The 24,892-nt window shown below is 36.7% G+C and overlaps 3 protein-coding genes across 3 annotated transcripts; 2 read left to right on the forward strand and 1 right to left on the reverse strand.

Moving 5' to 3' along the window:
- Positions 1–1,310: 1,310 nt before the first annotated feature.
- LOC109021576 (AP2/ERF and B3 domain-containing transcription repressor RAV2-like) lies at positions 1,311–2,813 on the forward strand. The gene has a single exon (XM_019004236.2). It carries the CDS (start codon positions 1,466–1,468, stop codon positions 2,603–2,605), a length of 1,140 nt encoding a protein of 379 aa, XP_018859781.1. The 5' UTR covers positions 1,311–1,465; the 3' UTR covers positions 2,606–2,813.
- Positions 2,814–5,167: 2,354 nt separating this feature from the next.
- LOC109002670 (methionine aminopeptidase 1B, chloroplastic) lies at positions 5,168–14,363 on the forward strand. The gene is made up of 10 exons (XM_018980528.2): positions 5,168–5,362; positions 5,690–5,771; positions 6,057–6,294; positions 7,082–7,243; positions 7,318–7,359; positions 8,089–8,160; positions 8,355–8,434; positions 9,630–9,727; positions 13,072–13,119; positions 14,004–14,363. Exons 1-10 carry the CDS (start codon positions 5,218–5,220, stop codon positions 14,147–14,149), a joined length of 1,113 nt encoding a protein of 370 aa, XP_018836073.1. The 5' UTR covers positions 5,168–5,217; the 3' UTR covers positions 14,150–14,363.
- A 4,493-nt stretch (positions 14,364–18,856) lies between these two features.
- LOC109002540 (zinc finger protein WIP6) lies at positions 18,857–19,908 on the reverse strand. The gene is made up of 2 exons (XM_018980333.1): positions 19,549–19,908; positions 18,857–19,330 (listed from the first exon to the last, which is right to left on the reverse strand). The coding sequence occupies exons 1-2, from the start codon at positions 19,906–19,908 to the stop codon at positions 18,857–18,859; spliced, it is 834 nt and encodes a 277-aa protein (XP_018835878.1).
- Positions 19,909–24,892: the final 4,984 nt, after the last annotated feature.

The raw sequence follows: 24,892 nt of genomic DNA on the forward strand, positions 1-24,892 counted from the left end.
AAATTCTTTCAAATTGTGTAATTTCGTGTGAAAATGAGCTAAACCCATGAAATGTAATATTGTCTATTTGAATAAGAAATTAAAATGATTTTCATCGATTATAAACATGTTTCAAGTTTATAATTGCTCTAACAAAAGGGAAGACAAATTGGATATATACTCGATCGCAAGCAATTTGATGAAACCAGCCTCTATAATCGTTTGACTTTTGCATTAATGTTTAATTTGGCTCCATCTTGAATCAGATCAAAGGTCATGTGGATAGTGAAGGTGTGTTGTAGATGATGAAAATGAGCAAAGCAAAGCATAGGCTTTTCACATGCAATGATGAGATGAGCTGATCATCGATGGATATATATAGTCCGAACCCATGAGGAATGATTGATGAACAACAAAATCTGAAAAATAATCCCACATGCATGCAGGTTGTAATGGTAATTCATGTTGGAAATTATGAGTCATGACAATGAATGAATGGGTAAAACAAGACAAGGGAAAAGATCAAAAGGAGCTGGACGAATAAAAGCAAGCCAGGTAAGACTTATATATGGAGGGGAAATTCTTGTTGGATGAGAATGTGTCTTTAATGCTTTTTTGGGCCATCCATCCATCCATCCATCCTCTTCCCCCAGCTTGTAGTTAAAACTTTAGCCCCACAACCCATTCATCCTATATATTGGAAGTACGTACCCTCCAACAACACCTCTTATCTATCTATCTATCTATCTATCTCACTGTACTAATGTTTATCTACATTTTAATTCATCTAAGCCACCCAACAAATAAAAGAGCAGGTTTTGATGTAGCAGCAGCAGATAAGATAGATATATATATATATATATATATATCCATTTATTTAAGACAGAGAAACTATAGATCAAAGAAATCGTCAAAGAGAATAGAGAGAGAGTGGGTGTTTAGGGTCATAGTATGTGGGTTGTGGGCAGTGTATGTGAAGTGGGTCCCACTTTAGCAAGTTGATGGGGTTCACATGAGTATGGACCGTGTTTTTGTTCGAGTTCTTCCCCCCTGAGCTTTGCTGCTTCTGCTGACCCCCCAACATGCTCTCTCTCTCTAGATCTCTCTCATACAAACTCCATGAATCTTCCTTCCTAGTTCCTTACCATTTGTCTTTGGGTTGACCCACCACACCCACAGCCCCATATCTCCAACACCTCCCCCACCCCCCCTAACTTTTCTAATTACAACCCATGAAATTATCAAACAAATCAACGAACATCAATATTTCTAATTATAATATTATTCACTCGTGATCACTTCCTCAAACTTCCTATATATATTCTACCCTCAAACGACCCCCTCTTTCATAGCACTCTCTTTCTCTCTTAACTCTTTTCTTCCTTTTCTTGTATCATATCATATTAGTCAAATACACCTGCTTTCCTCATCTAGCTAACTATCTCCTTCATCTTCTTGATCGAAAGGAAAAACAAGAAACTCAAAAATGGAAGGAAGTTGCATAGATGAGATCAGCTCAAGTACCAGCACAGAGTACTCTATCTCTATTTCCCCGGCAACCCTTTCGCCTTCCCCGGCTACCAAGTCCCCTGAGAGTCTATGCCGGGTGGGAAGCGGCACTACCAGCACCATCTTAGATTCTGAAAGCGGCATCGAAGCCGAGTCTCGAGGAAAGCTCCCGTCTTCGAAATATAAAGGAGTTGTCCCCCAGCCCAACGGCCGCTGGGGTGCCCAGATTTACGAGAAGCACCAGCGAGTGTGGTTGGGCACTTTCAACGAAGAAGACGAGGCCGCCAAGGCCTATGACATCGCGGCCCAACGCTTCCGTGGCCGCGACGCCGTGACGAACTTCAAATCCTTGGCTTCTGCGTCGACGACCGAAGATCAGGATCATGACATCGAGACCGCCTTCTTGAACTCCCATTCCAAGGCCGAGATCGTGGACATGCTCAGGAAGCACACGTACAATGATGAACTGGAGCAAAGCAAGCGTAACCTCGGCTTGGACGGCAATGGCGGAAATAGGTCCAAAGCGGAGGGCTTCCTCTGTAATCCTTTCGGTTCAGGCCGGGCTTTCAAAGCGCGTGAGCAGCTTTTCGAGAAAGCTGTTACTCCTAGCGATGTCGGCAAGCTGAACCGGCTTGTGATACCGAAGCAACATGCCGAAAAGCACTTCCCCTTACAAACCGGAAGCACTACCAAAGGGGTGCTTCTGAATTTTGAGGATGTTGGAGGCAAAGTGTGGAGGTTCCGGTACTCATATTGGAATAGTAGCCAAAGCTACGTGCTCACAAAGGGTTGGAGCCGGTTCGTAAAAGATAAGAACCTCAAGGCTGGTGACATTGTTAGCTTTCAGCGCTCGACCGGACCGGATAAGCAGCTTTACATTGATTGGAAGGGGAGGACGGGGAGCGGGGCTGGTGTAGTAGTTGGGTTATCAAACCCGGTTTTCCCGGTTCAGCCGGTTCAGATGGTGAGGCTATTTGGTGTCAACATTCTGCAAGTACCTGTGGTTGGGGTCGTAGAGAGTACTATTATTGGGGGCTACCATGGGAAGAGAACGAGAGAGAGGGATCTCTTGGCATTGGAATGTAGCAAGAAACAAAGGATGCTTGGAGCTTTGTAACATTTACTTTGTTTCTATCCTTTTTTTTTTCCCCTTTGGAGTTGTAGCATTTTGTGAATGGTGCAAGGAAGGTGAGTGAGGTGTAGTTGCCCAAGTTGCACGTTCCAAGTTGCTTGTTAAAGGTGAATTGTACATTACAAAACAAAAGGCTGAAGAAAGCTGAAATTAGATGCAACAAGTAAGAGAATGGATTATAATTAACTGTCAACTTGTGTTGTGTTCATGGTTTTGGATTGGACCACCCGATCATGTTAATCCTCATTAGTTTTTTTGTAGTTTGTGCTTGGTGGCATTGTTGCTTTACCAAAATATCTCTGTGTTGACAAATGATCTTCATGAGAGGAAAGAGAGGGTAACAGATGTGGAAGGAACCTTTGCTCTTAAAAAGAGGTTGGCTAATGGCTATTGGGTTGGAAAGTAAAATATAAATGCAAGGAAAAAAAAAAAAAAGAGTGGGTGAAAGTCATCTGTTTATTAATAAAGAGTCACCGCTTTAGCTTTCATGACATGCTCAAACGCTTTTGGTTCCTTAAATAAAGTGTACAATCCTATGTATAAAAAGTAGAGTGGAATTAAGTATAGGACATTGGTGACAACAGGATGCTTGCTAGCTGCAGATCTGGGGATAATTTTGAATGAATCTCTGATCTTGGCTCTTAAGATTTGCCCAATTGAGTACTGCTGGCAACAGGTAAACATATACAGTAAAAAGAAATATAAAGTGATTTAATGCATAAAAATAAATTTATAAATTTACGTGATATATATATAATGTGATATATTTTTTGTAAAATTATTTTTATTATAAAATATGTTTAACGAATCACATATATATAGCGATGTCAATTTGTAAGTTTATTTTTAAAAAAACTTTTGATGACAATAGCACTTTTGTATTGAAATCGTAGGAAGGGTAAACCAGATTTTTTTTTTTTTTTAATGATATTCTTGATAGTATGACGATTTTAGATTACATATATAATGGATTACATTCACAGAAATCACACAAAATGATGTTTTGAATATTCTGATTAGTTGAATATAGTTATCTTCATCTATATATTGTCTAGATGAGCAAGGAAGGTTGACATTTAATTTATTGAAGCTAGAACCTCAATATATATATATATATATATATAAATAATGTAATAATATCTTCCCATCTCTTCTCTACTGCTAATTGCTACTATTGAAAAATGTCAAAACTATTTAAGTAATTATTAATTAATATTGTAAACAATAATTAATATAGTCAAATCAGGAATTGTCATCTCTCAAAGACACTACGATATTAATGTCTCGTTTATTTTTATAATTATTTTCATCTTATCTCATCTAATTATTATAAATTTTTATATAAAATAAAATAAATAATTTAATTTTTTTAAATTTTAAAATAAAAATAATATTAAAAAAATATATTTAATTAATATTTTATTTAACTTTGGAATTTAGCAGTTTTGTTTTGGGGGGTTTTGTTTTGTTTTGTTTTGTTGGTAATTATAAATGGGTTGAGACTTGAGAGAGAGGGTACGTAGTAGATTTCATGCATCTTCTTCGTAACTTCCACATAGATCCGAAGAAACAGATAGATCAAGTTGAAATATAGTACGTACCAGCAGGATGGATGGATTAGTTTCCTGCGATGCTTCCACAGATTCATTCTGCAGCTTCCCATCTATTTCCTCATGTTTTTTGAGTGCAGCAATATCTATGATCTGTACGTACTCATGTAGTGTTCGATCTGGCATGGGCATCCCATCAAATTAGTCAAGAAAATACATTCACGCGTAGTACTGCCATGTCGACCACCTTTTTTTTATTTTTTTATTTACATTTACTGATCATAAAAATAATTAATAGTATCATAATTAAACTCCATTTATATAATATTCATGAAAAAAAATATTCAGAAATCAACACAACGTACGGTATATATATACAAGTACTAGTCCTCCTCCGTTTAGTCAAATTAAGCATGCAATATTTTCATCTCGAATATGACTGCAAGTCTTGCAAACGCTAGCTAGCTTGTCATAGATTTCGTAATTTCTCAAAGAATGTTTGAAAAGAAAAAAAAAAAAAATTCTCTAGAAAGAAATAATAAAGATAGAACTTTTTAAATGTTATTTTATAAACATATCCTCAAGATTTTTTTATATTATAATAATCTACAATCACACGCGACACAATTTATATACATCAAGATTCAACGTGTGTGTATATATATATATATGAATAATTTTATATATAATTATAAAGTGTGTAAATACTACGTAATCGTTTTATAAAAAAATAAAATTTACTATTAATTAAAAATATATATTCAACGTATGAGTTGGTCCATCTGTTCTATCAAGATATATTGTTCAGAAAAAAATTGTCTTCCTCCTTGGAATCCGATGATAAGTGAGACTTTCTCTTTTTTATTTTCCTTGATTTTTTTGGTAAAACCATATGCATAAAAGATTCTTTTCAAGATTTTCAATTTCCAGCCCATGTTTCTAAGCCCAGCCCATATTGATATAACTATTCATTTTCAAAACGGCCCACCCCATATTTCTGTAACGTTATCGGGGGTGTGCGTGCGTGCAACTGCGTGTGAGTGGAAAATGGCATTGGCATCCGCTGCTCGGCTTGCACACAGTTCGTCTCTGCAGCTATCGGCATGCTTTCATGGCGAAGCTTTATCATCTTCATCAAAGTCAACGCTTTTTATGGGAGCCCCACTCACCTTCTCAGGCTCTGCCCTTCCTGGTCTGCTCCTCCTCCTCTTTTCTCATTTTCTCTCTACTTTTCTGCCTTTGTTTGCTCAGTGACACCAACTTATTTATCATTATCTTCTTTGCGGTCGCTAAGAAAAATTTTAATTTGGTCTTATAGCCAATGGCTCTGTTTCTTTTCATCAATAAGATATGTGGGAGTGTCTTTTTTCCTAAAAAAACAAATTCTTCGAGCACCCAAATGAAGCAAAAGGGATTTTTTTTTTTTTTTTTTCCACATAGTTACTTATCTTTCGCTAAGATAAATTTGATATTTTTAATTCCAGTCATTAATTTTTTGTTATGTGCTTGTTCAACTCAGGAAAGCAATTACATTCTCGAAAGCAGCTGGTTGTTTTTTCGAAAAAGTTCTCGGGTTTGCAGGAGGCCATGAGAATCAAAAGGTACATGAATTTGAAGGAGCATTGAGACCCTTCTTCGAGATGCACCCTTACGTAGCGTTATTGTAGGATAGATGGTGTTCACTGAATAGATTAAAACTAGTCCACGTTAATGTAGTGGCAATGTTGTCCGTCCTTTTGTTCTTTGCGGGCTTTATTTACTTCTATTTAGTTATTAAGTATTCACTAACGTGTGTTTCTCTCAGAGTTGAATGAGATTTGTGGGATAGAAGCTTAATTTTTGGAATTAAGCTTTATGTTCTTGATATATTCTTTGTTCATTTGTAGAGAACGCGAGCTTAAAAGTGTGAAAAAAGTTACTAGAAGACCACCATTGAGACGGGGAAAGGTATCACCGCGTCTTCTCGTGCCTGATCACATTCCAAAGCCTCCTTATGCAGGTTCAAATTTGTTACCAGAAATTTCAAGTGAATATCAATCTCACGACTCTGAAGGCATTGTTCACATGAGAGCTGCATGTGAGCTTGCTGCTCGCGTCTTAGACAATGCAGGAAAATTGGTTAGGGTATGCACTGTATTTTTAAATTTGAATTTCTTAGAATAGGATCTATAATATTCATAATTTTGTTGAAGTTGCCCATGACTGCAGTTTCTAATTTATCAAACCAAAATACCCTTTTTTTATGACCTTTCACACACTTCAAGAAAGGCTCACAAAGCACTTTCGAACTTGTTGTACCAATATCTTGACCGTTTGTATTTGGTTTTAAGCTTTGATAAGTTAATGAATACTAATTCACTAGATTTTTCCTCTATATCTTTGTGAGAACTTCATATTCACAACTCTGTGGTGAGTAGTTTTTAATAGTTGTCATCTGTAGATTTAATATCTGGTGTTGCCTTCCAAAAAAATTCAGTGAACTTCATTATAGAGTTGTAATTTGTCAGAAAATGTCCTGGTTCTCATTACATACATTGAGATGGTAGCTATTCTAAATTTGTCAGGTGCATTTTTTGCTGGATGAAATGCCTACTGCATAGGATCCTTTTTGTTATGATCAGGACCCAGGACTTTTCATATTCATGGGGATGCAATTTTATTTGGTGATTACATAAATCTATCATTTTCTTGCACCTTTTCGTTGAGAGTGGAATAGGTTTTGAAAATTCATCTGCCTTTCTCTATTAGTGGCGATGATGGAACACATGCTCATTGTTAACTACATGCATTTATAGATTTAATTTCTTAATCTCATGTGTTCAAATATAGCTATGTTTCTTTCCATTTGTATCTTTAAACTTTTCAACATGACGTGTTCTGTTTGGTTGACATCTTTTTTGCATCTTAACAGCCATCAGTGACAACAAATGAAATTGACAAAGCAGTACATCAAATGATTATTGATGCCGGTGCTTATCCCTCACCTCTTGGCTATGGAGGATTTCCAAAGAGTGTATGCACATCGGTTAATGAGTGCATGTGCCATGGAATACCTGATTCTCGCCAGTTACAGGTTGGGTCTGCTATGATTGCCAATTGATGGTTACACAGACGCATTTAATTCATCACTAATAATCTCCTGTTCAGGATGGCGACATTATAAACATCGACGTGACGGTTTACCTAAATGTACGCTTCTACTTCATATACTAATTTGTGATATTTTCTTGTCTGCATACTGTGTAACTGATTGCCGTCTTAATTAAATAACCTGCAAATGCTCTTGAGTGTTGATTTGACCATCTCTGTATCCTGCATCTTGATTATCAAGTTTTTTTTCACTCATGTTCCATCTATGTTATCCATATGCTAGATGTATATGAAGTGTGTGTACTGTACTGAATGAAGTTTTTACAATGATCATTCTCTGAAGCTTCATTGTTACCATATATATTATCTAATGGAGCTACACATGCATGGCACCAAGGACCCACCTTGGATAAATGCATTGAGTCTAGACCATAGTTTAGAGTGACTGCATCTTGTAATCTTTTTCCCATCCCTTTGCTAATTCGCGGGAGTGGGGGGTGGTATCGCAACCAATAGGAAAATTATTATACTCTAGGATCCACCACTATGTAAATTTAGAAGCTTCACTCTTCCCTCTGCATTTGTATATTCCGAGAATAATGTAGGCAAATATTATTTATTGTTCCCTTGGTTTTCCAAAATTTCTTTCACAATAGTGCACAAATACACATGCCCAGATACATGAATAAAATATTAGAAGTTGGGTTAATGAAAAGGTTCTGCAGTTTCGTGCTGTAGATGATCTATGTTATCCAATTCCATCGTTAATAAAAAAAAAAAAACAGAAGCTGATTTCTTTCTCTGTATGGCCTGTCTTTTTGTTGTTAGGGATATCATGGAGACACATCAAAAACATTTCTTTGTGGGGATGTTAGTGATGCAATGAAACACCTTGTGAAGGTAAATTTTTAGTTATACACTGCAAATTAGAATCATTCATATTCAAATAGTCGACATGCTCGTACCAGTTGTTTAAAGCTAGAATCGTAATTCTTCTTTGTCAATATTTTCTGACAAAACTGTGTCCCTTTTAACAAACAAATTATCATAGCACTGCCTCTCTACAGATGTTCAACCTATGTATGATGTGGCAGGTTACCGAAGAGTGCTTGGAGAGAGGTATTGCTGTTTGCAAAGATGGTGCTAGTTTTAAGAAGATTGGAAAGAGGATTAGGTATTGCTTCTGGTTCTAATGTTATGCTAGGATCAGAAAAGAACATACATATATTTTCTGCTCAGTAGAGAAGAAGATAAATAGTCAGATGATTATGCGTCCAATCTAAAGAAGGTAGAATATGTCAATCTACAGACACAGACCTTTTTTTTATAGGTAGATTTATAGACACCAATCATAATGTCCGATGCTATTAGGAATAGATCCATGTTCATAGCGAGATAGCCTATTCAGTGTGCCGTGAACATATTGGAGTACTTTTGTGCTCTATCCTTTTCAATTGATTGTAGCATGTATTTTAAGTCATGAATTCAGTTCCCACCAAAGAGAGAGGCACGGGGGTTTTTTACCAGTCATCTAGAGTGCACAAAGTGAGACTTTCAAAAGAGCTAATGAGTTAGTTGTATGTAATCAAAGGACAAAGACAAAACAAATACTCTGCCCCAAAGTCCAAATTTGGTGATGGCCTTGTATAATTGTCACCCTTAAGCTTTACAATAATCTTTGTTTGCATCATCTATCGGAGACCTTTCTAAAGCAAAACTATAAGTTCAAGTATTTGGGTAGATCTTGGTCTACTTTTCTTTTATTGGCACCGGATGTCCGGGAACAACATGTCAACTAATCTCAGGAGTGCACAGGTCCTGGACAAGGAGTTTCCTACAAGTGCACCTCTGGTAATTCAAGGGAAAAAAATCCCCCAGTCCGATGGCCCCTAGAGATTGTTTGCACCCAGTAGGATTCGAACCTTGGAACTTGGAGGGAGCATACCAACAAGACCAAGGCCTTTACCACTTGAGCCAACCCTTAGGGGTTGGGTAGATCTTGGTCTATTATGGTGTGGTTATAAAATATTAGGGCTAAGTGCCAAAGACCATTCATCTTCTTCATTTTCGCTAAACTTGCCGGTAGTTGCATAAGAATTTGAATATGACATTGGATGAATGTATATTTTATTTTCTCTGGTAAGTGATGGAAATGCTCAAGGAACAACGGTAATAGACAGAATTCATTGGTTGTCTTTGGTATTATCGTTACAATTGGCTTCCTTGTGAATTCTGTTAAATACAGTTGCTTATTGTATAATTTACTTTAGCAGATCATACATGTTCTTTGTTCCATGCTATGTAACAAAGCCTGATTTCACTTAAATTTGGAGATTGTTTGTAACAAGTATTTTGCATGATTATCTCAGCGAGCATGCTGAAAAATACGGATATGGTGTGGTGGAGCGTTTTGTTGGGCATGGTGTGGGAAGCATATTTCACTCTGAACCACTTATATATCATCACCGTAAGTGACCTATTGGTTTCGGTGTTTTGCTTACCTTATTTCCTTATTGGCTTAGAAAGAATCAAACCAGGAAGTGCTGAAGTGTTGGAATTTGGAAACTGAACCAAGTTTTGAAACACAATGGATCAAACATGTTGTATTCCAATTTGTAGGTATATAATTTGTATCTGAAATTTTGTCCTACCACATGATTTGTTGTTAAAATAGCTAAATGGTTCAAATGTCACTGAAGTTCATTACACCGCACACATGTATATTGATTTGCCTATGATATGGTGATAAGGCATTGCTTCCGAGTTTAGGTATTAATTTATTGACTACTCTTTTTTTTGATAAGTAAGATAAGTATTATTGACAAAAAGGCAACAACTGCCAGTTACAAAAATGTATGCCCTATTTACAAAGGCATGTTAGAAACTAGGAAATCATGAAGTTCCATGCCATTAAAGTCCACAGCAATGGCCCAGGTACAAAGAGTCCTAAAAAAGAAAATTTTTAGTTCTTCCATCGATCTCTCCTTGTCTTCAAACGTCCTCTCATTTCGCTCTTGCCATAGGCACCACATGATACAAATAGGAATCATCTTCCAAATCTCTTTGATTTGATGCACACCTCGAATAAATGTCCAACACGCCAATATATCCACCACGGATTCCGGCATAACCCAAGCAAGATCCATCCTTTGAAATACCTCATTCCAGAGCGCCCTAGCTACCTCACAATGCAAGAGTAAATGATTTACCGCCTCACCTCCTCCTTTACACATACAACACCAGTCTACGATAATTATCCTCTTCTTTCTCAGATTATCTGTAGTAAGAATCTTGCCTAATGCCGCTGTCCACACAAAGAAAGAAGCTTTTGGAGGGGCCTTGTGTCGCCAGAGCCTTTTCCAGGGAAACTGTGCCCCTGGCGCTTGTGTAAGGACCTTATAATAGGACCGAACAGTGAAAACCCCTTTTCCTGCAGGAATCCACCAGAGGCTATCCTCATGCTGGGTATTAGGATTAAAAGAGTATAGATAACTATAAAATTCTGCAAAAATCTCCATCTCCCAATCCTGTGCCGCCCGGTTGAAATTAATATTCCAGTGGATACTTCTTTCTGAAATTCCCATGACCTCTGCCACTGTAGCTTCTTTGGCACTTGCTATCTGGAAAAGAATAGGAAACAACTCTTTTAGGGCACTGTTACCACACCATGTATCCTTCCAAAATCTGATCCTGGCACCTGACCCCACCTGAAATCTCGTGTGTCGATAAAAAACCTCCCACCCTTTTCTAATATACTTCCACAGCCCCCTTCCATGTGTCCCTCTAACTTCTCTAGTACACCAATCTTCCCCTAAACCACCATATTTATTTTCTATCACAATTCTCCATAGGGCTTCTGGCTCCTTGGTATATCTCCACAACCATTTACCAAGTAACGCCCGATTAAACAGCCGCATATTTCTGATACCCAAACCACCATTGGAGATAGGATGGCATACCTTCTCCCATTTGACCAGATGAAATTTAAACTCGTCTCCCATTCCACCCCACAGAAAATCTCTCTGTAACTTCTCAAGACGCCTCGCCACACTTGCCGGAATAGGGAATAAAGATAAGAAATAAGTAGATAGATTAGAAAGTGTGCTTTTAATCAAAGTAATCCGACCCCCTTTTGTCAAGTACATTCTCTTCCACTCTGCCAGTTTCCTTTCTATTTTTTCAATTACTGTGTCCCAAATCGAGCTTGCCCTCGGAGCTATACCCAAAGGTAATCCCAGGTAAGTCATAGGAAAAGACTTTATCTTACAACCCAACGTGTTAGCCAACTCCCTAATATTCTGAACCTCTCCAATCGGTACCATCTCAGATTTATCATAGTTCACTTTTAGACCAGACACTGCTTCAAAACACAGTAGACACGCCTTTACAGCCCGCACCTGGTCCCGATCAGCTTCGCACATAATAAGCGTATCATCTGCAAACAACAAGTGAGAAATGGTAGTAATGTCCCTGGTTGGAGAACCAATTTGGAAACCCCTAACAAAACCATTAGCCGACAAGGCCGAGATCATCCTGCTTAGAGCCTCCATCACAATCACAAAAAGTAAAGGAGATAACAGATCCCCTTGCCTCAGCCCACGAGAACTCTGAAAGAAACCTTCAGGGCTGCCATTGATCAAAACAGAAAACCGTACTGTAGAGATACACCACCTAATCCATGACCTCCACCTTTCACCAAAACCACATCTACTCAAAAGATGTATGAGGAAATCCCAATTAACATGGTCATACGCCTTTTCCATATCCAACTTGCACATAATACCTGAGTTTCCCTCCTTCATTCTGCTATCCAAACATTCATTGGCAATTAGAACCGCATCGAGGATCTGTCTTCCTTTAACAAAGGCATTTTGAGGCTTAGTCACAACTTTTCCTAGAACTTCACTTAAGCGATTTGCAAGCACTTTTGAGATAATCTTGTACACTCCATTCACTAAGCTGATAGGCCGAAAATTCGAGATCTCAATAGCCCCGGCCTTTTTAGGAATCAATGCAAGAAACGTGGAATTAAGACTTTTCTCAAATTTTCCAAACGAGAACAACTCCTGAAACACCTTCATAAGATCTTCTTTAATCACCTCCCAGCATTCTTGGAAGAAACCCATAGAGAAACCATCCGGTCCGGGAGCCTTGTCTTTTACCATTTTTCTTACTACATTAAGAACCTCTTCCTCATCAAAAGCCCTCTCCATCCTGACCACATCCCCTGGTTCTATAATGTTAAACACCAACCCATCAAGAGTAGGCCTCCACCCCTCCTGTTCAGATTTGAGATAATCTTGTACACTCCATTCACTAAGCTGATAGGCCGAAAATCCGAGATCTCAATAGCCCCGGCCTTTTTATTGACTACTCTTGATGTTGTGTTGGTGAGTTCTTCTACATATAGTCACTTTTGCGTACTCCTTACTCACTCTATTAATGTGATTGGCCAAATCAGTTATTTTATATTAAAAAAAAGTGACGCAGCCAATCATATTAGTAAAGTTTGTAAAGAGTACGCAAAAGTGACTGTACATAGAGTTTTTCTTTGTTTGATATGTGCAAAAGCTTGATAAAAGAAAAACCAATTATGGAAGGATTGCAACTTAATCCAAATTTTGCTTGGTCAAATATTTGCAATGAGCTGTGGTCCAGAAAAATTGTGTTTCTATGTTTGGCTTTCTTTGTTTCTTCTTTTTCTTTTTTGGTCTATATGAGTGTGTTGGGGTGCGGGGATACTGTTGAATCATAATTCGTATTTTCATATGGTATAAGTACTATTTGAGACGTAACTTTATTGTTTTGCAGGCAATGACCAGCCTGGTCACATGGTTGAAGGTCAGACATTTACAATTGGTGAGTGCATTATCCTGTGCCTGTAAATTGAGGTGGCATTTTGATTTTGTGTTGCCTATTTAGACTGGAACTGTATTATTAGTTTTTTTATAGACAATAATAACTTTATTAATGAGAATGAAATAGGCTTTGCCCAAGTACAGTGGTAGTGTACAAAAGAAAACACCTAATTACATTCTAGTGGGGAGGATACAAAAGAAACACCTAATTACATTCTAGGAACCGGGGAAAGAAACAAAAAAATCATGAACACTAGTTCCATCGAGTACCTGTATTGATAGCTTAAATCATGCAGAGATATACAAGGGCAATTTAAAATTATATTTGAAGGTGGTTGGCCTCTCATCCACCTGAAAAGAAAGAGAAGATAACATCTTTAAACCTTGTGTTAAATCTGTACAGAAACCAGTATCCATGAGACCTCGATGAACCAAAGAACTGCTTAGCCCTTTGCCAGGGACCACCATTCCAATTTATCGTTTCAAATTTTGGAGTTCATCTTTCTATGGACTTATATGTCACTTGTCATGGCATGTTGTAAATATAAAATAGATTTATCTTGGGTAATCAATCATCCTGCGGCCCATATCTTGGCAATACACAAGAAAATACTGTCACTCCTTGGTTTTCAAACTTATAGTTGACTATATTCCCATGGAAATGCTTCTTCTTGCTTTGACTATGTCCCTGTGTTACTTGGGTGACTGCAATAAACATGGTAGTCTAGCTAGTTGGAAATGATGGTGCCAGAAAACTTCAATGTTTGTCATCTCAGTTTATGTTGATTGCTGACAAAAGGCAGACGTATTTTTTTTCCCTGGAGCTTGAATTTTGATCTACGAATACTTGTGTTAATGTTTTCGACCCCTTTTAATTTACTGCAGAGCCAATTCTTACACTGGGAAGCATTGACTGCATAACATGGCCAGACAACTGGACAACTGTAACAGCTGATGGTAGCCCTGCTGCACAGTTTGAGCATTCCATTTTGATTACCAAAACTGGTGCAGAAATTTTAACAACATATTGAAACGGCATTCTATATCTTTTGATATTTTTGGTTCTGCATCAATGTGCTCCTCTATCTACGAACTAAATCAAATATACAGCTGAGGATGAATCAACTTTCATTCATTTTGCCCATAGAGTTCTACCGTAAAATTAATTGATGTCATGTCAGTGGAAGTGTTGACATGCACTAGGAATGGAGAATTTTCTTATATATGCCCATATAGTTCTTATATATGCCGGAAACTTCCTCAATAGGTGAACCACTGATTAGAAAAAATGGGAAAAAAATATTCTTTGATCAATATAATTCGTTTCACTCACAGCATGCTCCTAGTTATCGAGTTATTATGAATGTCCTTGGTACGATCTACCAGAGAGTGAGTATACCGATACGTATCATTGTCGTCTTGAATTTATTAAAGGTTGCCTTTTGAACACTGCTGGTCACATTATCACTGTCATTAATGTGATGTTCACAGCTTTGGCCGATGAGAAGGTGCAGCATAAAGTACAATTATAAGGGGAGTACTCCTAGGCGTAAATTCAACATGTGAACTGTTTTGTTTACAACAGTCCCGACTGTTGTTTGTACGTACAGTCTCAACTGTAGATAGTTTTCTTTTGTATTTGCTACATTTTTCATTCTTCCCACACTCTTGATCAGTACGTAGCAACGTGGGGCTTTGGAGACCTTTTTTGGTATTTTTGCTCGGGAATGTTTGGTAATATTTTATCTGATCTGATCTACTTTTATTTATAAATATTATTTAAATATAAATATTTTCAAACTATTTATTACAATCTTGTTTATTTTCACAGATAAGATGAGTTAAAAATTAAATAAAATATTATTAAAATATATTTTTTTAATATTATTTTTATTTTGATATTTGAAAAAATTGAATGGTTTATTTTATTTTGTATGAGAATTTAAAAAAATTATAATGATTAGATTAGATTAGATAAGTTGAGAGTAATTATGAAAACAAACAATTTTTTCAAACTAATGAATATAATTTTTCCAACTTTTCAAATAAAAAACAAAAAAAATAATTTAATTTTTTCAAATTATAAAATAAAAATTATATTATAATAATATTTTAATTCTATAATATTTTTTATTAAATTTTTTTCTCCCATTTTTTAAAATTTAATAAAAAAATTTTTAATATTATTTATAAATTATCTTATTATCACAAAATTTTAGCTAATTTCCCAAGCATTCCACAACATCCGGTACAGGTGATTCTTGTTGAACTTGAGGTAGTTGAACTTGAACTTTAGAAGTTTCCACCAACTTGGTCTGCAACATCCGTTTGCTAGCCATAAATGCACTTGTTTTACCCATTTTTTGTGCAGTAAATGTCCTGTCATCTCCAACTAAAATGCAATGTCGAAATTTCCGGTACAGGTCATTTACTGGATTGTTATTGAGATGCCTAGATGTATATCTATATGTAGTGATGTAGACTAATCATCCGGTATTTCACTGTGGGAATGAAAAAATGCCTGCACCAGAAAGAGATTTTCTTTGGTATTTCCGGCCACAAACCAGACAAAATGTGATAACACAATCCATGCAGGTGGGTCCTGATCTTCGATTTGCTTCATTCACAGGAAAAATCATCAACAGTTGTATAGTGTTACATACCAATCATAACTTCGATTACCTAGCTAGCTAGTACTTAGGCAAGGAAATGGAAAGCATGTGAAATATGCATTTTATCATGATATATATGCCCATGCCAGGGTGTGTAGCTACTAGCTAGCTGTTCATGCTCACGATCGAGTTTGGTGATCATTTTTGTTCTCTAAAATGAATAAATGCACGAGTTACATTAATTCCCAAGTTTTACTGCCACATGAATAATTTCATCCTGGCGGTACAAATAAAAAGAATATATGTATATATAGCAAAACTAAAAATAAAAATAAAAACAACAACAGTTCTTGATGTGAATGGTGACAAGTTACAACTGTACGTTGTGCTTTGTTGGCATTCTTTTTAAATTGTCAAATTCCATAGGTTGAGCATTAGGATTGAATTATACAAATATAAATGTAAAATTTATATAATATGACATAATTTTACATTTGAGTATTCCATTCAAAACTTATTTTTATATTAAATTATCTATCTATCAGTTAAAATAATAATAAAATATTATAAATTTAATAATATATTTTTTTTCAATTTTTTTGTTCTATTAATTCTTTTTTTGTTCTAAATTAAGAATTACATAGAAAAATAATGCTATAGAGAAGTCACTATAGCAGTACACACTTTGCACTCACTGCGTAGCTGCTTCTAGTTGATTATTTCCAACACTCGTTTGGAGAGATGTATGGTCTACATGATGCCACATCATACGTGCAAAATGAATGCACTAAATAATAACTTCTATCTATATTTATTCTTTGCATAAAACCTCCACGATAAAAAATCTCGCTGCTCCTCCACCGTCCGTCTCCCCTTAACATCCCTCTCATGTGGTTGCAGTCAACGAATTTGTTCCTGTGCACTAGGGTTTCCGGGGAGCCTTCACAGCGCCAATGCCAGGATTGACTTTCTGCTCGATGTTCATACAATCGATCAGTTTCTCAACGATCCCTCCTCTGATATCTCGGCTAGTCCCGACTATGCCGCCGCCAGTAACCACACCTTCCAGGTTCTTGTCCCCAAAGTCGTCGCCCTTCCTTTGGTTTTATTCGACGGAGGGGTTGTTGGTGGAAATGCAGTCGACGAAGTCGCGCCCTCCGCATAGACCTAGAGCAAGCGCATCGCCCTCTAGAAGAAGGCGGCCCCCGCGATGGTCGCCGCAGAGGACTATGCCAGGCGGTTCGAGTCTGGTGATCTTTGGACGGTGAGTGAGCTTCCTTGGATCTCAATTCGATGTATAAGGGTGACTTTACGTACGTGCATTTTTTTGGGGGGGTTTTGGATTCTGTTACGATTTTAGTTTTTCTAAACTTCCTGAAATGTGAGTTTATGCGGTTGATTGAGATCTTTGGTTTGTGAATTTTAGGAACTAGCTAGGTTTTGCTTAAGCTTGCATTTTGTGTTTCTATTTTATCTATATGAAGATTGTTTAAAAAAAAAAAATTCAACGTACGAGATTTTTGGGAATTAATTCGCTTCAGTTAGGCTGTTGAATGTTTACCAGATGAAGTTCTGTTTTTTATTTTTTTGGCCGGACATAGTTTGTTTGTAAGGGACTTTGCTTCTAAGCTGAGAGCCTTTCTGGAGAAACGAATTCGATGAACATTACGAGTGGGGCTGCGATGCACTCCATGAAAGTTGAGGTGGGAAGCCTACATGATGTCAGTTCATTATTGGCCGAGGGTTGTTAATTGGGTAAAATTGGATGAACCGGTTTCTAAGGTACTATTCTCAATTAATTAAGCTCTACCACCACCATCCAAGTTACCAACATTAAGTATGGCCGGTCTTGATCCACAACATCTAGATCTCAAGAAAACCTCTTTTTCTGAAACTCCGCATGATGCAAGTCTATACGGTCTTCTACTTCTTCCCAAACCCAAAAGCTATATATTGGGATTTACACGATCTTTTTTTTTTTTTTTTTTCTTTTTCCCAATAAACACAACATGATGCCCTTGTAAATTGATATTCTCAACTACGTACGTACCGCCCATGCACCGCGCGATCGAGACAGCTCGGCCAGAATTAGGAGCTCCAAGAACATCATCGATCATGCACATCTGATTCTGATTCTTCAAGGCCGATCGAGAGTACGTCCTCTCGACATTTACATGCAATTAATTTATATATAAATATATATATATATATATATGTATGTATATATAAAATTTGGATGACAATCGATCGAGTAAGTAGTGGCAATATTAATTAATAAATTTTGCTGAAGAGGGATCCGTACGTACTGAAGCATAGAAAATACGTACAAAGATCGACTTGGCAGAGCATATATAGGTCTTCTAATGCATGTGGATCTCTTGACCGATCGAAGTGAATAAATTAGTAAATATGTCAATTATAATTCACTACTCATTTTTCTAATTAAAATTAAAAACCTTCCTTTAAAAGAAGACCTATCTTTTGTTTTTCCTTCGCTAGCTCCACTGTTGATTATCTGCATATACATGATTCATGCATGCATACTAGACGTGAAAGGCCAGACGACATGTATTCTTTTTCCCTAAAACAGAAGAGAGAACCACCATGAAGTAAGGATCAGTAATATAAAGACAAAACAAAGGGACATGATGTACGTAGAGTGAAGGCTGACAGGCCTGCATTTCTTGTAGTATTAGGGTTAAAGCAAAGAAACGGGCCTCTAAAAAACGTTTGGTTGTACCTGTCTGTGCCTTTTCTTTTTTCCTCTAATCTCTCTGTTGTGGTTGGTACGAAAAGGAAAAAAAAAAAAAGACAAGCCCTCAAGAACTTTAAGTGACAGCCAGAAGCAGTAATCTTTCCGTGGTCCCTCGTTACCCTCAGTCACTGACAGTAGGGCTGATCAAAGTGTTAGTAAGCTCACAGTCACTGAGCCTTCAGAAACAAAAACTCTCTCTCTCTCTCTCTCTCGACATTACAACATATTTAATGCCTAGAACCTTGGGTTTCAGTATGCCGTTTGTCTTCATCCTCTTCCTCTCTCACTTTCTCACACAACAGTACACATGCATACAGTCACTAATTACCAAAGCTTAATCTTACCTAAGTTAAGCTTAAACTCCAAGTTTATTACTTAAAGAAAACAGATCCATGACCTCTGTTTTCATTTTCAGTACCGTGGTCATCGTCGTCGTCTTCTTCTTCTTCTTCAACCTCGCATAGCTCCCGCGTAGAGTGCGGAGCATGGCCATCTCCAAATGCCTTAACATGATCTTTAAGTGACCTCTTGTGTTTGAAATTAGAACCACAAATACAAAACCAGAGCTTCCCACAATTCTTCTCGTGAGTCTTCCAATCCCCTCGGACCGCAAATGCTTTCCCACATTTTTGGCACCAGTACGGTTTGACTCCGTGCATTCGCTTGTAATGAGTCTGAAGTGTCCTGAAATCTTTCAATGGCTTTGACCTTGGATGCTCTATATTGTTCTTGCAACCCTCAGTACAACAATAGCATGGCAGTTTCAGAATGGAAGAAGTGGGTTTCGACCCTCTCAAAGATTCTGGGCCCTTGCGGTATTGTGATCCATGCGCCCACATATGCATCTATATATATTTAAAAAAACAAAATTTGACATAACCAAAGTATAAATTAAGATGCAGGAAGAAGAATGTAAATAAGTACGTACGTACTATATAAACGTACTTCAAACACAAGATTAACACCATACGCAAAATTAAAGTGAAAAATGAAAACATTAATATACATGACAAATCATATGTGTAAACATTCAATGATCACAACTCTAGTGTTCTTATTTAACCTGCATATTGTTGTATCTGTTGAATTTTTTGTTGCAGACAGTGCATGAGAACTGTGTTGGGCCGGCAAGGATTTGCGCCGGAGAAGGAATCCAGTATTGGCCTTCAACAGGAACAGCGATTTCATCAGGGTTGCTAGAACTGGGTCCTGATGGAGGACCAACGTGAAGGGCTACTGATGCAGTACCCCCAACGCTGGAAGGAATTTGGTGAGGCACATGGTGGTTTGAATAGGGAATATAGAACGGGTTCTTGCGGTTATGTGGGCCAGGAGGGCCAAGAGAAAGAAAAATGGAATTTTCATCAGCCTCCCAAATTGCACTCTCGCTTGTCGATGTGTAGGTAAAGGTGGGAGAATGCATGGTGAATCGGTGATGTGATGATTTGAGAGAGAGAGAGAGAGAGAGAGTAGCTTGAATATTGGCTTTGGTAGGGGACGAGAAAAGGAGAAAGTCAATAAATAAACAAATGCGGCCGGGTATACTTTGATCTTATGTTGAGCAGTTGAGGGTTTCGATAGAAACATGCTTCTGGCTATACAGAAACTATTACTGTACAGTAAGACTGACTTGCGATCATCAATAGTATTATATCGTGGTTGGCCTGGACAAGTACTTCTCATCTAATTTTTCTTTTTCGGAGTAAATCATGGGTTCATATGATAATTGCAGCTCAGGGAATTTCTAACTTCAGCTCCTACGTACAGTGGCCCAAGGGGGAGGGAATGCGATCGATCGATGGTGTAATTAATGGATTCAGACGCGTTAGAGGAGAAGATCCATTGGACAAGCTCATGAGATATAGTGGAAGGGAGTAGTAGGCGCATTTTTTTAGTCTTGTGCTGTCGGATTATATATGAGTACTTTACATGCATTCATGATCAGCTTCTTGCTTCTTTGAGCTATCGAGATTCTAATCTTTTCGTTTTTGTTCTACAAATTAATTAATAACCAGAGGATCTCATCATGAAATCTTTCAGAGGGACAAAAACTCTATCGCTTCCTTCTTGTTGAGAACAATATTCTGCTGTCTCTGTTTTCTTCTTTTTAGTAATATTCTTCTCTGTAGGCTTTGCTTACGATGAAACTTTGGTAATTAATGACCGTTTATTATATGTTGTTTAGAGAAAGAAGGTGGCCAGGGGAATAGGATCAAGACAAACAGTACTACTATGGTGAAAGCTAACTAGGTTATGTGCATTAAATGCTTGAAGTGGCAGTTCAAGGATCAAGATCGATCTCCTATAAATACCGGTCAAATTCTAGGGCTAAGAGAGATATAAAGCACATTTTACAACAATACTGTCATTCTTGGTCCCACTATTTTCTAATAAATATATATATATATATATATATATATATATATAAAAGAAATAGATCAGAAGAATCCACACAAAGTGGTCCAAGTGAATTCAGTGATTGCAGAAGCTAGGGCAGATATATGCAGACAAGGGTTACAGACATACAGTAAGTCACAGATTTTACTGTTCACACCTTTGCCTTGGGCATTTGCCCTAGATAAAGGCATACTGCGGGGGCGTAGGGCCGCAGAGAAAGAGAAAGAGACTTTGGATTTTGGTGGAGAAATCAAATACGTGGGGCCGAGAAAGGCAATAAATAAAAGGTCTTGATCAGGCATGTGTACGTTGTGGGCAAGAAAACCTAAATAAAGAGGGTACGTTTCTCGTTTTAATTAGAAAGTATAGGAATATTATTAATTAATGCCCTATTATATGCTTTAAATATTAATGTGAGTGCATGCTTTAAAATTAAGAGCATTAATTATACACAAAAATAAGAATATATAGAAGAGAATTAGAATGCTTTACATGATGATGAATATCATGGGGGATTATGAATTTTGAGATTGTTTTTCTGATCTGGTTTTCGTGTCTGAAAGAGATCGATTAATAATGCAGGTGAAGCGATCGAATTAAGGAAATTGAGATGCTGAGCTTTGCCGCATTTGGATGTGGAAGACATGGAAGTGGCAAAGGAGGCAGCTTAATTGGCGTAGCGTTGGGGCAAACAATGCATCGAATAGCGTACCAACTCAAACACACAAACACGCGCACACTCTCGATCTCTGCATACAAATGCTCGATTACCGAGAGCTCCGCTAGCTTATTAATCTGATCATGATCTTCTATATATGTTCATTTGATCTCTTCTGCCCACAATTACTTGCTAGATCTTTTTCTGATCTCTCTCTCTCTCTCTCTCTCTCTTTATCCAAACCAAAAGTGAGAGTGATCGATAGAGAGATCATGATCCACATGCATGGCTGCAGATCACAAGGAGAACTCATGTAGACAGAAAGCACGAGTCTTTCTTCCTGCTTTTTGGTTGTTAAAAGAGACATTGACAGCAATCTTAATAGCAAAATAATTAATGAAGTTTATTGGGAGTGTTGCAGCAGCTTGCATGCTACTATGTCGGAAAAGGCTGAATTAATGGTGTCAAATGTTTTCACACTAAAAAATGAATTAGTACAAAAAAAAAGAGAATAAAATTCGGATGATATATTATATGATAAACAAGCAATATTTTATGTATAACAATCATGTAGTATATGCATGGGACATGCAGTACTACTTCTAAACCACAAATTAATTACCTCGTCAATTTGTGAGATCAACGTAATATACCTAGTCCTGAACGTACGTAATTACAGCACATGATGAGAATATTGTCCCGACGATCGATCAGGCTGTGACATGGTCTGAGATCATAGCTGGGCAAAAGAGTAGTACTAGTGAGAGATCGAGCATATATGCATGCATGCCGCAAATTAATTGTTCTCTGTCTCGCATTTTCTATAATTTGATTGGACATACCCTAAAAATTAGAAAAATTCCCATTAAATAAATATATAGTTCTATATATCTCCGATCCATTAGATTCATAGTAGTAGTGCTAGCTAGCTAGTACTTATTAAAAATGATGACTTCATGAATCGATCGATCTGCTTGATCTATAGTTTGATCAATCGGGTACTCCGGTCCAAGATTGCCAATATGTCGTACGTACTAAGTCCCAGTATGAGGAAGGAAATCGATGACAGCTTGAATGTGGCCGGCCGGGAATTAAGACAAACCGGATAAGATTTCCGTTACATCGTCGTACGTACGTCGACCTCATGTATTTATTTGGAAAAGCAAACAGTAGTAGTACTGCCATTTGAGACTTCATTATATATTAATGTGGATACAGCGCGCGGGTACGTAGTACTCATGTGTACGTGCCACTCGCATGCACAACGTACCAACCATATAATATTTTACTGTAATCTTCACTAATTTCTGGTCAGATCGAGTTTATTTTTTTAATTAGCTAGCTCCAATATAGTACTATATATACATATGCTACTAGATCTTCCACATGCAATAATTTTTTTCTCCCGAAAAACATGGGAGACCTTAACCAATTTATAAGTTTGACCTCAAGAATTTCCTGCAGTACCCTACGTGTTTATGCACCAGTACCATTTAGCTAAGCAATTACTAATATATATATTCAATTGAGAATCCCATATCAGATGTGATATATATAATTTCGAGAAATGATATTAAAAATTATTTTTTTAACTGTGAATTCTATTCTTTTTCAAAATGCGTGTGTGACGCTTACACAACTCATAATTGTATCTAGCAAAACTCATAAAAAAATAAAAAAAATGATCATGCCAGACAGAATTTAGATTAATTATGGTGACTAGTTCCAACAGATGATCAAAATAGAGAATAAAAGAGATTCTTCCAAAACACAGAGAAAGAATGCATCTGATCCGTTTTCAATTGAAAATTACCAAAACTCCAGAATGTCCAACCAAACCCACGAGCTAGGTTGAAATAGCTATAAATTTGAAAATATCATGATTTTACAAAAAAATAGCAAAATTTAAATAAACACACCAAAAATAAATATGTAAATAAAGAATCAATCTGCCAAAAATCTGACCAAAATGGAGATAAAGATAACTTTCTAATCGAGAAATGAAAAATTACCATAAGATAAAAAAATATCTAAAATTTGAAATTTGAATAAGAAAACAGCTGATTTTGGAGTCGAAAACAATACCCACCAAGCATAATTGGGTGACCATAGCGTACGTGTTGAAAAAAAAATTTTAAATTGGAGTCATATGTGCCAATCTAATATCTATAGTCAAAGTTATGGTCAAAATATCAATACATGCTCAAAATTGTCTCAAATCAAAAAATAATAATTATTTACTGTTGTACTTGTGCTGACCTGCCGTCGCAAAGTTGTTCACTACCAACATGTAATCTAACAGCTCAACATCATATAACTCGGATACCTTGTAAAAAAAAAATCTATAATATTTGATCTTACAGGATGGGCCAGGTCATTAAAGCCTAGCTGGCTAGCCAGTTGTTTGGGCTTTTCTTCTGATATGGGTCTTTTTCTCTTATCTTGTGATTGCCGATCGAGCCCAAACGAAGCCCATTTGCAAGCCCCAAAAAAGTGCTTACTTTTTGCATGCATGCTGCCTTACTCTGATCATGCTGATCATGTGTACATACATACATACGTACATTATGGGAGAGATCTATAAAGAGAGAAATTAATGAAGCTGCCTGCTCTACTTGTAAAATATATAACTTATAAAGGAAAACAACTGATAATCACACTCAATTAATGACAATATATAGAGCCTTTATATATATATATAAGCGGTTAGGTACACCAAATCGTGTATCGATATTAATATAATTTTTTTTATTAAAAAAAAATAAAAAGAGAAAATTTTGAGAGAATAAAAAAGTCATTTATTTAACGAAAATCATTTTCGTCTCAATTCGTATTATTTTATTAAATGGATGTCTTACATGTCAGCATCAGTGCTTGCAAACTCGCTTGCAATAATATTTTTTTTTTCTTTTTGATGTACTGTTATTAAATGGAATTTATTATTAGAAAACTCACCAAAAAAAAAAACATATATAAAAATAAAAGAGAAAGCTTTAAATAATCCCATGATTAAAATCGAAAAATGACCATTTAATATTTTCCGAGATGAAATAACGAGATTATTAATTCCAAGTGCAGTAGTTTTTCATGAACTGCTTCTGGATTACCTTGAAATTTCATGTGATCTTATGTGCTTATAACTTGCAATTTGCAAAAATATTTTAGATCGTATTATATATGGTAGTGCCGTATCATCAATAGACAGATGTCAATCCACATTATCTCTGACCAAAAAATAAAAAGATAAAACTTTATTCTCAATCATATTTATTATATAACACTATTTAACTGATTATAATTACATAAAACATCATGAACAAAAAGATGTAAAAATAACAGAATTTAAGATTAA

The sequence above is a fragment of the Juglans regia genome, chromosome 15 (genome assembly GCF_001411555.2).
Source record: "Juglans regia cultivar Chandler chromosome 15, Walnut 2.0, whole genome shotgun sequence".
Classification (NCBI taxonomy): domain Eukaryota; kingdom Viridiplantae; phylum Streptophyta; class Magnoliopsida; order Fagales; family Juglandaceae; genus Juglans; species Juglans regia.